The sequence below is a fragment of the Tasmannia lanceolata genome, unplaced genomic scaffold, assembly GCF_043159265.1.
Source record: "Tasmannia lanceolata isolate RefF3 unplaced genomic scaffold, GAP_Taslan_0.1 ptg000003l, whole genome shotgun sequence".
Taxonomy (NCBI): Eukaryota; Viridiplantae; Streptophyta; class Magnoliopsida; order Canellales; family Winteraceae; genus Tasmannia; species Tasmannia lanceolata.
Genome location: NW_027518680.1, coordinates 55140421 through 55153835, shown reverse-complemented (window position 1 = coordinate 55153835; position 13415 = coordinate 55140421). Strand labels below are relative to the sequence as shown.

General features: G+C 44.2%; 1 protein-coding gene across 1 annotated transcript; it reads left to right on the top strand.

Moving 5' to 3' along the window:
• The first annotated feature begins 11238 nt into the window (after window positions 1–11238).
• Window positions 11239–12320, top strand: LOC143869947 (uncharacterized). Its single transcript, XM_077376486.1, has 2 exons — window positions 11239–11434; window positions 11542–12320. Exons 1-2 carry the CDS (start codon window positions 11239–11241, stop codon window positions 12318–12320), a joined length of 975 nt encoding a protein of 324 aa, XP_077232601.1.
• The last annotated feature ends 1095 nt before the right edge of the window (window positions 12321–13415 follow it).

The following is a 13415-nucleotide window of genomic DNA, read 5'->3' as shown; positions in this document are numbered from 1 at the left end:
TACAGCTGAACAGAGCCCTGCTCGCTCAGAACACCTCAATCCTGCACCTACTCCGGATCAAGTTCAAGCCCTTTTTCAGCAGATGATGGCCCTCGTCGGTCAGTACCAGCAACTACTTCAGGCACCTCCCCAACCTCTTCCAGAAGCTCCACGACCTATACGGGAAAGGTCGAATTTCCACGAGGGAGAGTCGGCACGCCAAGGAGAAGACCAGACTCACCACTCGAGGCAAGTCCATCCCCCCAGAGCCAGGGATGCTCATACAGAGCCACGCCGCTGCCAGAGGCTGCGGTCCCACTCTGCACAAAGGCACCGAGCTCATGAAGGGCGCGCACCCCAAGAGAAGTCTCGGCCTCGTCGAAGGAGTCCGGACAGTCAGTCCGGCTCTGCGGCGAGCCCGTTAGTGGAGAGAAACAAGCTGCTGGACCAACCGGACCGCAGAGGTGATCCAATGCTTCAAAGGATAGAAGAAATGGATCACCGCATAGAACAGCTGGCAAGAGATCAGAGCCGGCCTACTGTGCGGGCGTTCTCAAGCAGAGCGCCGTTTACCGACGACGTCATGGGTGCCCTAGCACCCAGAGGATTTAAAATGCCAACCATCCCGCAATATGATGGAACCACTGACCCTGTGGATCACTTGGAAACGTTCAGGACGATGATGCTCCTCCACGGAGCGTCCGATGGCTTCCTCTGCAGAGCATTCCTGACAACACTGACCGGTGCAGCCCGGGACTGGTATTCCAGGATCAAACCAAACTCCGTCAGCAGTTTTGAAGATTTTGGGGACGATCTGGTCCGCCATTTCATGAGTAGCCGCAGGCCAAGGAAAACAACAGCCTCCTTGATGGCCTTGCGCCAGGAGGACAATGAGCCTCTGAAAATGTTCGTCTGCCGCTTCAACAGGGAGGCACTCCAAGTGCAAAACCTAGATCCCTCACCTGCCATGAATGAGCTCCTCGCGGGTGCTAGATCCAACGACTTCCGCCGGTCAGTAGCTCGCCAAAATCCGCACTCACTGGCAGATCTAATGCGGAGCAGAGGAATATATATCAGTAGAAGAAACGCTGGCAGCCCTAGACTTGACTCGGAGGAGAACCTCTGAGGACAAGAACCCTACCAAGTAGCGTAGGGAGGATAGAGCCGCCAGAAGAGAGAAGTCCCCCAAGAGGAGAGGAGAGAACTTCACGCCTCTCAACACCTCCCGGAAGCACATACGGGCCGCTATTAGCGGAGAAGAATTCGTGAGGTGGCCAGCTAGAATGATCTCCAAGGGAAATAAGAGAGACCAATCAAAATACTGTCGGTTCCACAGGGACCACGGTCACGACACGGACGAATGCTGGCAGCTCAAGGAAGAAATCGAGCAGTTGATTGGCCGGGGCTATTTGAAAAAATACGTCCGGAGTGACGGCCGCAGACTAGACAGAAGAGAGAAGAGTCCTCCGGGCCGCAGCCCTCGACGGTCGCAGCCGCCCCCTATCCGGAACCTATCTCCTCTGCCACCTAGCTCACAACCAGAGGCGCCGCGATCCCAGCCAAGGGGGGTCATCGGTACAATTATGGGCGGACCAGCCGCTGGAGGCACATCCTCCGCTGCTCGCAAAGCATACGCCCGCCGGGTAAACGTCTTGCACACATGCAGTAAAAAGTCGAAGACGGAGAATGAAATCTCCTTTTCAGACGCAGACCTGGACAACCTGATTCTGCCTCACGACAACGCACTGGTCTTAACCATGCTCGTCGTAAACTGGGAAGTAAAGAAAATCCTTGTGGACAACGGGAGTTCGACAGACATTTTGTACTATCACGCTTTCCAGAAAATGATGATAGGCGACGACCGCTTGAAGTCGGCGAACTTAGATCTGTTCGGTTTCTCAGGAGAGGTTGTGAAGGTGGAGGGGCAGATTGAACTTCCTGTCCTCGTCGGAGAACAGTCCTGCCAAGCGTTCACCATGGTCAATTTCCTGGAAGTGAGGGCCACTTCGGTCTATAACGCTATCTTAGGACGACCTGGCCAGAACCTGATTCGTGCGGTGGTGTAGACACCCCATTTTGACCAAGCCCCAAAAACAAAACAAAAAAAAACAACAAAAAAAAAATTGGAAAATCCCTGAGCAGCTGGACCCGGATAAGTCTTCGAGAAAAAAAAAGAAAAAAAACTAGATAATAATAGCCTATAAATTAGCAGCTTAAGGCTCCGGGGTTAAATCTGGGATAGCTCGAGACCGTCAGTGGGCCCCCATGAAGTTTCAACGAGATTCAATAGAATTTACCTGGGTAATGGGGTTCATTTCGAAAAATAGTGCAGAAGGGGGTCGAATTAGTCAAGTCAGGAGGTGCCCTGGGCAGAGAAAAGCCAGTGAAAAAAATCCAAAAGAGGGTCGTTCTGGGAAAGAAAGGGTAGTGAAAATTCGGTCGCTTCTTGGTCAAGAAAACCTCACCCCACCTATAAAATGCCATTCAATTAGGGTTCTGTAAGAGGGAGGCCTCATTTTGAAAAGAAAAAAAATTAAGAAAAGAAAACAGAGAGAGGGAGGAGGAAGAGCCGCCGACCGAATCCACCCACAGCCACCTCCCTTCTTCACCTCTACCTCCACCTCCCTCCATGGGAACCCCACCTCACATGACCATTCTCTGCATCTTCTTCTCCATTTCCTCTTTACCAGCCACCACCCCCAAAAAACCCCCTTCTCAGCCACCACAACCTCCACCACATCAAACCCATTCCACAGCCACCATCTTCTCCGGCCGGCCAAACCCATTAACACCACCTCCGTTCCCACCTTGAATCCAACCCAAACCTCCATTAAAACCCAATCGGCCCAAACCCATTTCGTTTCCACCTTCATCCTCTTCACAAACTCCATTAAACCCAAAACCCATCTCCGATCGTCTCTGTAATTTTAAAACCACCACCAAACCGAGCCTCCATAACCCCCCATCTCCATCTTCCCCAACCCAAACCCTCTTCCTCTTCCACCCAATCACCGCCACCACCGTCATCCACCTCTCCACCTCCTCCTCCACAGCCACCGTACCCCAAAACCCACTTCGAAAATCCTCCTCCACAGCCACTCCCCACCACCACAGACCACCACCTCTGCGTATTTCTACCACCGCCACTACCTCCACCTTCCTCCATGGAAACCCCACCTCCACCACCATTTTTTCTACTTTTATAACCTTAAACCCCGGCAACCGCCGCCACTCACACCACCACCAGCCACCAAAACCCTTCGAAAATCCTCCCAAGCTGCCGCCCATCCACCATCTCCACCCCAAAGCCGAACCCACTTTCTGCAACTCCCTCACCCCCAAAACCCATTTTCGAGGTCAAACCCCTTTCGAAAAACCCATTCGGCTTTCACCGAATCCCATCCACAACCCCCCATTTCTTCTCCTCCATTAAAACCCCCCACCATTCGCCCCAACCACCTCCACATCCTCCATGTCTTCATCCCATTAAACCCATGACCATCTGCTCCTCTCCACTAGATCCACCGTTTCCCAAACTTAAAACCCACCCCCACCAACAGCCACCACTGCTCGATCATCTGCCATTCCCTCTCTGCCATTCCCTCTCATCCATTTTTTTGTTAACATTTCACCCAAAACCCCCTTTAGACCCATCTCACTTTCACGCCCAATCATAACCATAAATCCAACCCCCAATCTGGAATTTCCCAAACCCATATGATCTCTTCCATTTTTGGTCTGTATAGCCCATTCATCCTTACCAATCTCAGCCGAGAGCACCACGGATTGCCGACGGTCACTCAGGAATTATAGCCAGTTGCACTCAATTCAGTGATCCACCTCCTCTGCATTTTTCTTGTGCTTGAGTGGACCCGAATTCCGAGCGATCGCCCCGTTCTCCGACCGCACATTCGGCAAACTTGACCCCATCTCCACCATTTCTTTCTGAAGAAGTTACAGATCAGTCATCAAAGGTGACTCTTACAATTTCAAGTTTATTTTTAGATCTGTAAATGATGTGTTGGATAGATCATTTCTGATTTTTTTTTCATAATCTGTTTTCCATTTTTGGTTCGAGATTTCATTATTTTCAGCTTAGGGTCTTGATGTCTGCATGTTTTTGTTTTGGATTTCTCATATTAGACCAGTTGTGGTTTGAATGAATAGGACAAAATGAATTTGTGGAAGGCGGTGGCAATATCATTTTTTTTAGGATGTTTATGAGGGCAGATATTGGGCGCTACCATACTTCGAGGGTGGCTCCAATCTACTGTTTTACTTTCCCATGATTTGCCTCTAATAGCCATCTGCATAGATAGTATTCCATTGAGAAATTCAGTTGGTTGTGTGTACAGCAGAATAGGTGATGCCATTTCAGCTCGGTCAATTGCTATTCGCACCGCTATGCTTTGGGATAGTCATGGGTGTTTCAATCTTCATCAGTCCTTAGAATTTTCCGTCGGGTCAAGGCTATGACGGAATGTATCTTGAGCCAACCCCTTCCCTTCCTGCCTTAGAGTCTTCGCAGGTTAAGGGATTTCTTCCTCTTTAGAGTCAGTCCTAGAGAGTTTAGGAGTCAGTCCTACCATCATAGGGTTTAGGAGTCCGTCCTACCCTTGTAGAGTTTAGGATTCTGTCATATCCCTTCATAAAGTTTAGGATTTCGTCCTTCCATCTTTCAGAGTCAGTCTTCAGCATAGGAGTCAGTCCTTCAGTCTTTCAGGAGTCTGTCCTATCATCATAGGGGTTAGGATTCTGTCCATCCCCTCATCAAGTCATGTGATTTTATCCGCTCCTGCAAGGTATAGGATGCTGTCCAACCCTTGCAGAGTCGTGATTTTGTTCGTTCCCCCGCAAAGCATAGGATGCTGTCCAACCTTTGCGGGATATCAGGAGTCTGTCTCCCCCTTATGATGATAGGATTCTGTCCTGTTGAGTAAAAAAAAACATCAAAAACATCGGAAAAATAAAAAATCTCAAAAATCTTAAGTCATTAAGAGTGTAGTTAGGATGATTTAGTCCGAACTACGGATGGCTTGATCCCTAGCTGAGGGGTACGTAGGCAGCTCAGGCGTGCTGCTGGCATCCTGAGTCCAGTCACCATTTTTTTTAAATCACCATCTTTGTAAATATTTCTCACAACTTTCACAATTTTCACAACTTCAAAACCTTCCAAAACTACAAAATTTCTTCAAAATGACCTTGCAAATCGGTTTTAAAAGATCTTCCCATAGAGTTAGGAGTCAGTCCTAGACTTTTGGGGTGTCTTAGAGTTAGGAGTCTGTCCTGATCTTGTGGATTTGTCATGTCTGGTCGTGTGAGTGTCCCTAGAGTTAGGAGGCCTCAGGTCGTGGTCGGTTAGACACTTAGTCGAGCCGATGGCTAGACTAGAACGCGCTTAGAGAGCCCATGGTTTTCCTTAGGACGCACAACCTAGTCACACATAGGGTGTAGGGTCCACTTGCATTAGTTAGGGCATATAGGGAGTCCTAAAAATTACCATTCACTCGAACTTAAGTAATGGCGCAAGAAGCTTTAAAAACTAGTCAGGTCTAGTTGATCGAGTCTAGGATAGCGGTCCTAGAAGGTTAGGCATTGTAGTTTAGCATAGGTCGCCGAACTACGTTGGCTCTGATTCTTCCCGAGGCCGGGATACGTAGTGCAGCTAAGATGGATGGCCATCTTGGTCCGAGTCAATTATCGCATTAGAGTTTAGGGTTTGTCGTGTGGAGTCGTGTCGTGTTGTGTGTTTTGCTGTGTTTTCTTACTTTCATGTACAGATCCTATACTCTTAGTTGTAGCATGCATGTGTTTGTCCACCAGAACTTAGACACCAATCAGGCATGACACTCATAACCTAGCTATTCTTAGGTGGCATGCCATTCATCTTTTTTGTGTGTGCTTCTTATTCATCTCCGAGACATGCATGATTAGCTAGACGTTATCTCGGGGATCTTCGTTCCCATTTCACATGATTTTCGCCCAAAATTCTTCAAAGTTAATAATAAATGGCATAAGAGACCAGGTGCTCGCACTTGGGTGAATTGGGGGCGCCTAACCCCTTCCCCATTCGTCATCAGGCACGGACCTTTTATATCTCTGGTTATCTATTGCGACAGAGCACAGCATGGGATCCAGGGCCTACTTCCTTGGATGGCGACTCTTTCTTTGTTTAAGGTGCGTCTCGAATCCGGGCTGGTCCCCGAATCGAGAGGTATCTCACTTGACATCGCCGCTCATGCTGTGAGGGGCACTCTTTCGAGAGTTCCTTGGCGGAGCTCTCCTTCACGTGGATGATCCTGAGACTCGCGTGGGGGCACGTCCCCCCGCCCCTCTCGGATCGGGGTCCACAGGTGGCTTCAGCGTATCACCAGAAGATGAAATTCATAACGCCAAACGGTATGGGTGAAGTTCGGGGAGACCAACCCCAGTCCAGGGAGTGCTATGCAATGGCACTCAAAGACAAAAATGCGGTGGAATCGCTGCCGGTTGAGCTACTCGATCTGAGGGACGAATTCCGGGGGACTCAACCCGTCGAAGACCTCATCTCCATCCCTCTGAGCAAGGACGGTAATGAGAAAGTCGTCCAGATCGGATCCTCTCTAAGCAGTAGCATCCAGCACCACCTCATCGAGTTTCTTCAAGACAATGCGGATGTCTTTGCGTGGGCTCCCATTGACATGCCTGGCATTGACCCAGAGATCAGCACGCACAGACTCGGTGTTGACTCAACCTGCAAGCCGGTGAAATAGAAAAGAAGGCATTTTGCTTTTGAAAGACGACAGGCGATAAAAGAGGAAGTGGAGAGGCTCCTAAAGGCTGACTTCATTCGGGAGATCCAATACCCGGACTGGTTGGCAAACGTAGTCTTGGTCAAGAAGACAAATGGAAAATGGAGGACTTGCGTTGATTTCACTGATCTGAATAAGGCCTGTCCCAAGGACAGCTATCCGCTCCCGAAAATTGATCAGCTCATTGACGCCACCGCAGGTCACGAATTACTAAGCTTCATGGATGCTTTCTCCAGATACAACCAGATCAGGATGTATGAATCAGATATACCAAAGACCTCCTTCGTGACAGATCAAGGGACCTACTGTTACCGTGTCATGCCCTTCGGTCTCAAAAACGCCGGGGCCACATATCAGAGGCTCGTAAACAGACTTTTCAGAACCAGATCGGCCGTAACATGGAAGTCTATGTCGACGATATGCTGGTCAAAAGCCGAAGCGCACAGGATCATGTGTCTGATATGAGAGAAACATTCCAGGTCCTGAAAAAGTACAGCATGAAGCTCAACCCCACCAAATGCACCTTCGGCGTCAGCTCAGGAAAGTTCTTGGGGTTTATGGTAAGCCAACGAGGGATAGAGGCCAATCCAGAGAAGATCAAGGCCGTGGTGGAGCTCACTCCACCGAGAAAGGAGAAACTAGGCGAAGGAGGCTTTGGCTCCGTCTTTAGAGGAAAGCTCCGAAGTGGGCGTCTGGTGGTCGTAAAGGTGTTGGCCACGTCCAAAGGCAATGGGCAAGAATTCATCAACGAGGTTGCCACCATTGGAAGAATTCATCATGACAATGTCGTTTGACTTGTTGGATTTTGCTCTAAGGGTTCTAAAGGGCTCTTATTTATGACTTTATGCCTAATGGGTCTCTAGAAAAGTATATTTCTCCTGAACAAGGAGGCATCAACACTTTGAGTTGGGAGAAGACGTACGAGATAACATTAGGAATAGCACGAGAGATTGAGTATCTTCATCGAGGTTGTAACATGAAAATTCTGCATTTTGATATTAAGCCTCACAGCATCCTTCTTGACGAGAATTTTATCTCTAAAGTTTTGGATTTTGGACTGGCTAAGTTTTATCCGAAAGAAGAGAGCATTGTGTCTGTCATAGTCGTAAGAGGAGCCCTAAGATATAAGATATATGACCCCTGAAATATTTTATAAAAGTATTGTGGGTGTCTCAAACAAGTCTGATGTCTATAGTTTTGATATGCTTCTTTTGAAAATGACAGGGAGGAGGAATGTGATCGGGACGACGACGAACTCAACGACTGGGTTATAAGGGAAATGGCAGGGAGGAGGAGGAAGGTTTCTTTCTTTCTTTTTTGTTACAGACATCCGGCACCCTAACAACATTAAAAAGCTGGGTATGTATGTCCTCTTGCTACTTGATATTAAGTGGGGTGATAAATTCGCACCCCTGTAGGATGATTCACACCCCTTTTACACATCACAAAGCATTAAAGTCTGCCACATTTCACATGCAAAGGGGTGTGAATATTCCTACACGGGGTGCGAATTTATCGTTGCCCAATATCATTATGTGTTTGTTATTTTTCAATTGTTTGTTCCTTTCATTTATGATATGTTGTTTGAAATATCATTTGGCTAGTTGCCTGTTCATGATCAATTATTGAGCCCCAAAAAACTCATTTCTCACCTCTTTACAATTGTTTTCATTGAGGTGATCATGTCTTTTATTTGAAATTTTATGTGAAAATAGTGTCATAAAAATCTCTTCTAATATAATTAATGGAATTGAGGACCTTTTCTATTAAACTAGCCATTCCTAGTAAAATTCTAATTCAAAGCATTAATTTTTGCATGTAAAATGCCATTTTCAAAGGAGGTCATCAAACAAATTGTAATTGTAATTGCGAATGGGGAGAAAAAACACAGGAAACCTAGTGGATGAGGGAATCCTCTCGAAAAATGCAAGAACAAAACGATTGTTGACGGTTCTTACAATCCTACAGATGGTGCCGCGGGATACGGCGACGCTTTGATAGACAACGATGATAATGCGATTTTTGCTCTTCTTGAACCCGTCGTAAGGATGACAACACTTGACTTCATTAATGCTAAAATTGAAGCGATTTTTCAAGCGTTAGATGTGTTGTGAAAGAAAAATATAAAAAATGTAATTATACAGAGCGACTGTGGGAAGGTAAAATTGAGGTGAATGTAAAATACAAAAAAATACAAAAAGATTGTGAGAATGTAAAATACAAAAAAATAAAAATTGAGGAGATTAAGGCTATGAAATTTTTTAAGGATATGGAGTTCGAACATCTCGGTCGGAAGGTAAGTAAATTAAGACATTCTCTTGCTGGGGAAGAGAAGTGGATGGCGAAGCACGGAAATGGGAAGACGGGGATGGATGCGAGAATTGTATGGGACGGCTTTCCCTGTGAAGAATTTACTCTGTGTAGATGAATTACATGATTGAGTGCCTTTGGTAGACATTTTCAGGTAACTTTTCTAACTATCAAATGGTTACCCAAACAGATGTTTTCACTTGATATGGACTTCAATTTTAAGCTTGTTCTCCAAGTTATGTTATGTTATTCTTCACTTTAGATTTCGTTAAACAACAGTGTAGATCTATCATCAGACAGTTGCTGCCATTGTTGTAGGAAGTCTAAAAATTCGCCCATGGTCTCCTCTTCATGGAGACATCTGCAAAGATTGCAATAAATCTGAACGACATATTCTATGAAATTGGTAATATTGTAATTTTGATGAACTGAAGACATCTTCATATATGCACGCATCCATTTACAACACACATGTTTGGAAGTTATACTTTATTTAGGAACCTAGGATGGCTCCTTGACTTTTATTGATATTAATCAAAAGATACACGAGGACATGCTTTCTTGCCTCAAAACCCAAAAAACAAGAATGAAATCACTTATGCCGAATTTTTGTAATTTCATACATCACACCTTAAACTCTTAAAGCCCCCGTAGGCAGATCTTTTCATTCCCAAAAGACTTGATTACATTTCTTATAAGAGGCGAAATTGGTAAGAGAATCCGCTACTAAGTTGCATTGATCCTTTTACTGATGTAACCAAAATATAGATGTCTCCATGAAGAGGAGACCATTCTCTTGGGCATATTTTTGGGCTTCTTGCAAAATAGCAGCAACTGTCCGATGATAGATCTGCACTGTTGTTTAACAAAATCTGAAGTGAAGAATAATATAACATAACTTGGAGAACAAGCTTAAAGTTGAAGTCCTTATCAGGTGAAAACATCTGTCTGGGTAGCCATTTGCTAGTTAGAGGAGTTACCTGAAAAGGTCTACCAAAGGCACTCTAAAATGTAATTCACCTACACAGAGTAAATTCTTCATAGGGAAAGTCGTCTAATATAATTCTCTCGTCTATCCCCACCTGCCCCTTTCCGTGCTTGGCCATCCACTTGCCTTTCCCAGCAAGAGAATGCTCTAGTTTACTTACTTCCCGACCAAGATTTTTGAACTCCATATCCTTAAAATTTTCCATAGCCTTGATCTCCCCAATTTTTATTTATTTTTGTATGTTACATTCTCACAATATTTTCCTTTGAGCCATTTAATGACTGTTTCACAATCGCTCTATATAATCACATTTTTTATATTTTTCTTGGACAACACATCCAGCGCTTGAATAATCGCTTCAATTTCAGCATAATTGGAGTCAAGTGTTGTCATACTTACGAGAGGTCCAAGAAGAGCAAAAATCACATTATCATCGTTGTCTCCACTATGTTTCCTGTGTTTTTTCTCTCTATTCGCAATTACAATTACAATTTGTTTGATGGCCTTCTTTAAAGATGGCATCTTACCTGTTAAAATTAATACCTTGAATTAGAGTTTTACTAGGAATGGCTAGTTTAATAGGAAAGTTCCCCAATTCTATTAATTATATTAGAAGAGATTTTGAGGATACTATATTTTCACATAAAAGACATGATCAGCTCAACAAAACAATTGTAAAGAGGTGAGAAATGATGTTTTTGGGGATCAATAGTTGATCATGGACAGACAACTAGCCAAATGATATTTCAAACAACATATTATAAATGAAAGGAACAAACAATTGAAAAATAACAAACACAGAATGATATTGAGCGATGATAAATTCGCACCCCCTGTAGGAATATTCACACCCCTTTGCATGTGAAATGTGGCAGACTTTAATGCTCTGTGATGTGTAAAAGGGGTGTGTATCTATCATCTCACTTGATATTAAGTAGTAGGAAGAGGACATACATACCCAGCTTTTTAATGCTGTTAGGGTGCTGGATGTCTGTAATAAAAAGAAAGAAAGAAAGTGATGGGGATGGGTTATAGGGGAATGAGCACCCTTCCTCTAACGGCTAGCTTTTAGGGGTGAGTTCTACCTGGTTAAATTCCCTAGGTTTTTGGCCTACATCAAGAATTGTCACAAACAAATTCTCACTCCCCTCTTTCTTCTATGCTCTGGTCATGAAGAGGATACTCTTTTCACTTGAAGGGTTATCTTTTGTTCTTGCTATCTTCTTCGTTCTACATGGTTGTAACACTGTGAAACCAGATTGCCTACCTCCTTCCTGTGGAAATGTCAGGAGCATCTCCTACCCATTTCGCTTAAACAGCGATCCTCAAGGGTGTGGCGAAGCCCGATACCAGCTATATTGTGAAAGTAATAATCGATCCGTTTTGTATCTAAACTCTAGTAAATACTACGTCGAGGACATATCCTACGATAATCAGGTAATCCGCATCGTGGTTGTAACACTGTGAAACCAGATTGCCTACCTTCTTCCTGCGGAAATGTTAGGAGCATCTCCTACCCATTTCGCTTAAACAGCGATCCTCAAGGGTGTGGTGAAGCCCGATACCAGCTATATTGTGAAAGTAATAATCGAACCGTTTCGTCTCTGAACTCTAGTAAATACTACGTCGGGGACATATCCTACGAGAATCAGGTAATCCGTATCGTCGATTCTGGTCTGCAAAGAGGTGATTGCTCTTCTCTTCCTCGTTCTTCATTGACTGTCTTTGACTTCGAATATGGCGATCCATATGTTTCTATTCTTGGGTGGAGTATGGTTATTAAATTCGTGGAACGTTCAGTTTTGATGAACAATAGTTTGTATACAGCTACTACTCCTTGCTTCAATGCCTCTAGCCAAAAATATTTGTACGTTATTAGTGATGAGATGATGAAATGGTCTGATCTCCACACCTCCTGCAAGCTTGTACAGAAAATATCTATCCAAACATTGCTTCACGGATTTCAAAAACATAATTATTCTAAGATTCATGATCTGTTGCTCATGGGTATTGAGCTCTCTTGGAAGGAAGCCCTATCATGTCGTGAATGCTTCGCAAAAGGGGCTTCTAGTTTGAGATACGCGGAATATATTCGAAATCCTGGGAGATTACAAATAGTAGCATTGAGACATAATCCGAAATGCGATAAGCTTTGCGGGACATCTGGCCGATGTGAGTACTCAATCAAAAATTCAACTCATCTGAGGTGTTCATGTTTTTCGATACAATCAGACCAAACTGCAGTGTGTTGAACTTGGATCCGTACTCTTTTCTTTTAGACCGTCCATCCATATTCCATCACTGCCACACTTAGTGGAGAAATTATGGTGTCCAAGCATGAAGTCCCGTGCAGTGAAGAATGGTTTTAAATTTGGAGTGAATCCGAAATTTCTGTCAAGACCGAAACCAAAATTTCTGTCAAGACTGAAACTGAAATTTCGATAGAATGCCTTATTTTTTTTACCGAATTTTGGCATTTTGGCCAAAGAAATCAAATTTCGTGTCTTTTTACCAGTTTTCGGCCGAAATTTTGGTTTCGGCCAACGCCGAAATTATTAGCGAAACCGAAATTTAAATCAATGCTTTGAAGTACTGCCCTTGATATCTGATCCAACAACAGCCTCTTAAAAAGTGTGCTCCTGTTGGATCAAAAATGGTTGTGCTGATATCAGTTCCCTTTTGAAAATGCTAACTACTTAGATCATATGCTATTTTCATGTACTTCCTGACAAATACTTTGCAGAATAGAGACTAAGTCCCAAAATGAAAAATCTCAACAGGCAAACAGCCAGGCCCCACATGAATGGTGCCTTCAGATCGTCCTTCGATGGGCAAAGTGTGGGAGATGCTAGTGGGAAGTGTGGAGCTTCTACAGATTCCACCCAAGCCTTTCCTATCTTCTCCACAACATGTGACTAATGAAGATGATGGAACACAAATGGATAGCATCCGATCGTCAACTGATTCTGAAGAGGCTTCTGTTTCACAAAATCATGTAGAATCAAATCTCTTTATCTGATGGTAGATTAATAATAGGTTGCTTGTAATAAGAATATGTAACATAATACTGCATGTTATGGTAAATGACACTTGTTGTATACAATACTTATAACGGACATCCATCATATTTTGTATGCTACCCCAATAATATACATCTGGCTACAAAGACAGCACAATTAGATCGTCATGAGGTGACCCACATGGTCTTAGTCCCTTGCCAAATAGAAATTCAATGTCTTAAGATTAAGGTTTACAAAAAAAAATTCAACGGTCTAGCTTTTCTTAGTAAAATCCTAAATAGGGCTTGATGGATCAAAGGGATGGTATCATAAAATCAAGGAAATTTG

Bases quoted from the DNA above. Each gene is read 5' to 3' on its own strand.
- LOC143869947 (XM_077376486.1), top strand. From the start codon at position 11,239: ATGAAGAGGATACTCTTTTCACTTGAAGGGTTATCTTTTGTTCTTGCT. The intron at 11,435-11,541 runs GTAATAATCGAT...CTGTGAAACCAG, and splicing joins ATACCAGCTATATTGTGAAA to ATTGCCTACCTTCTTCCTGC.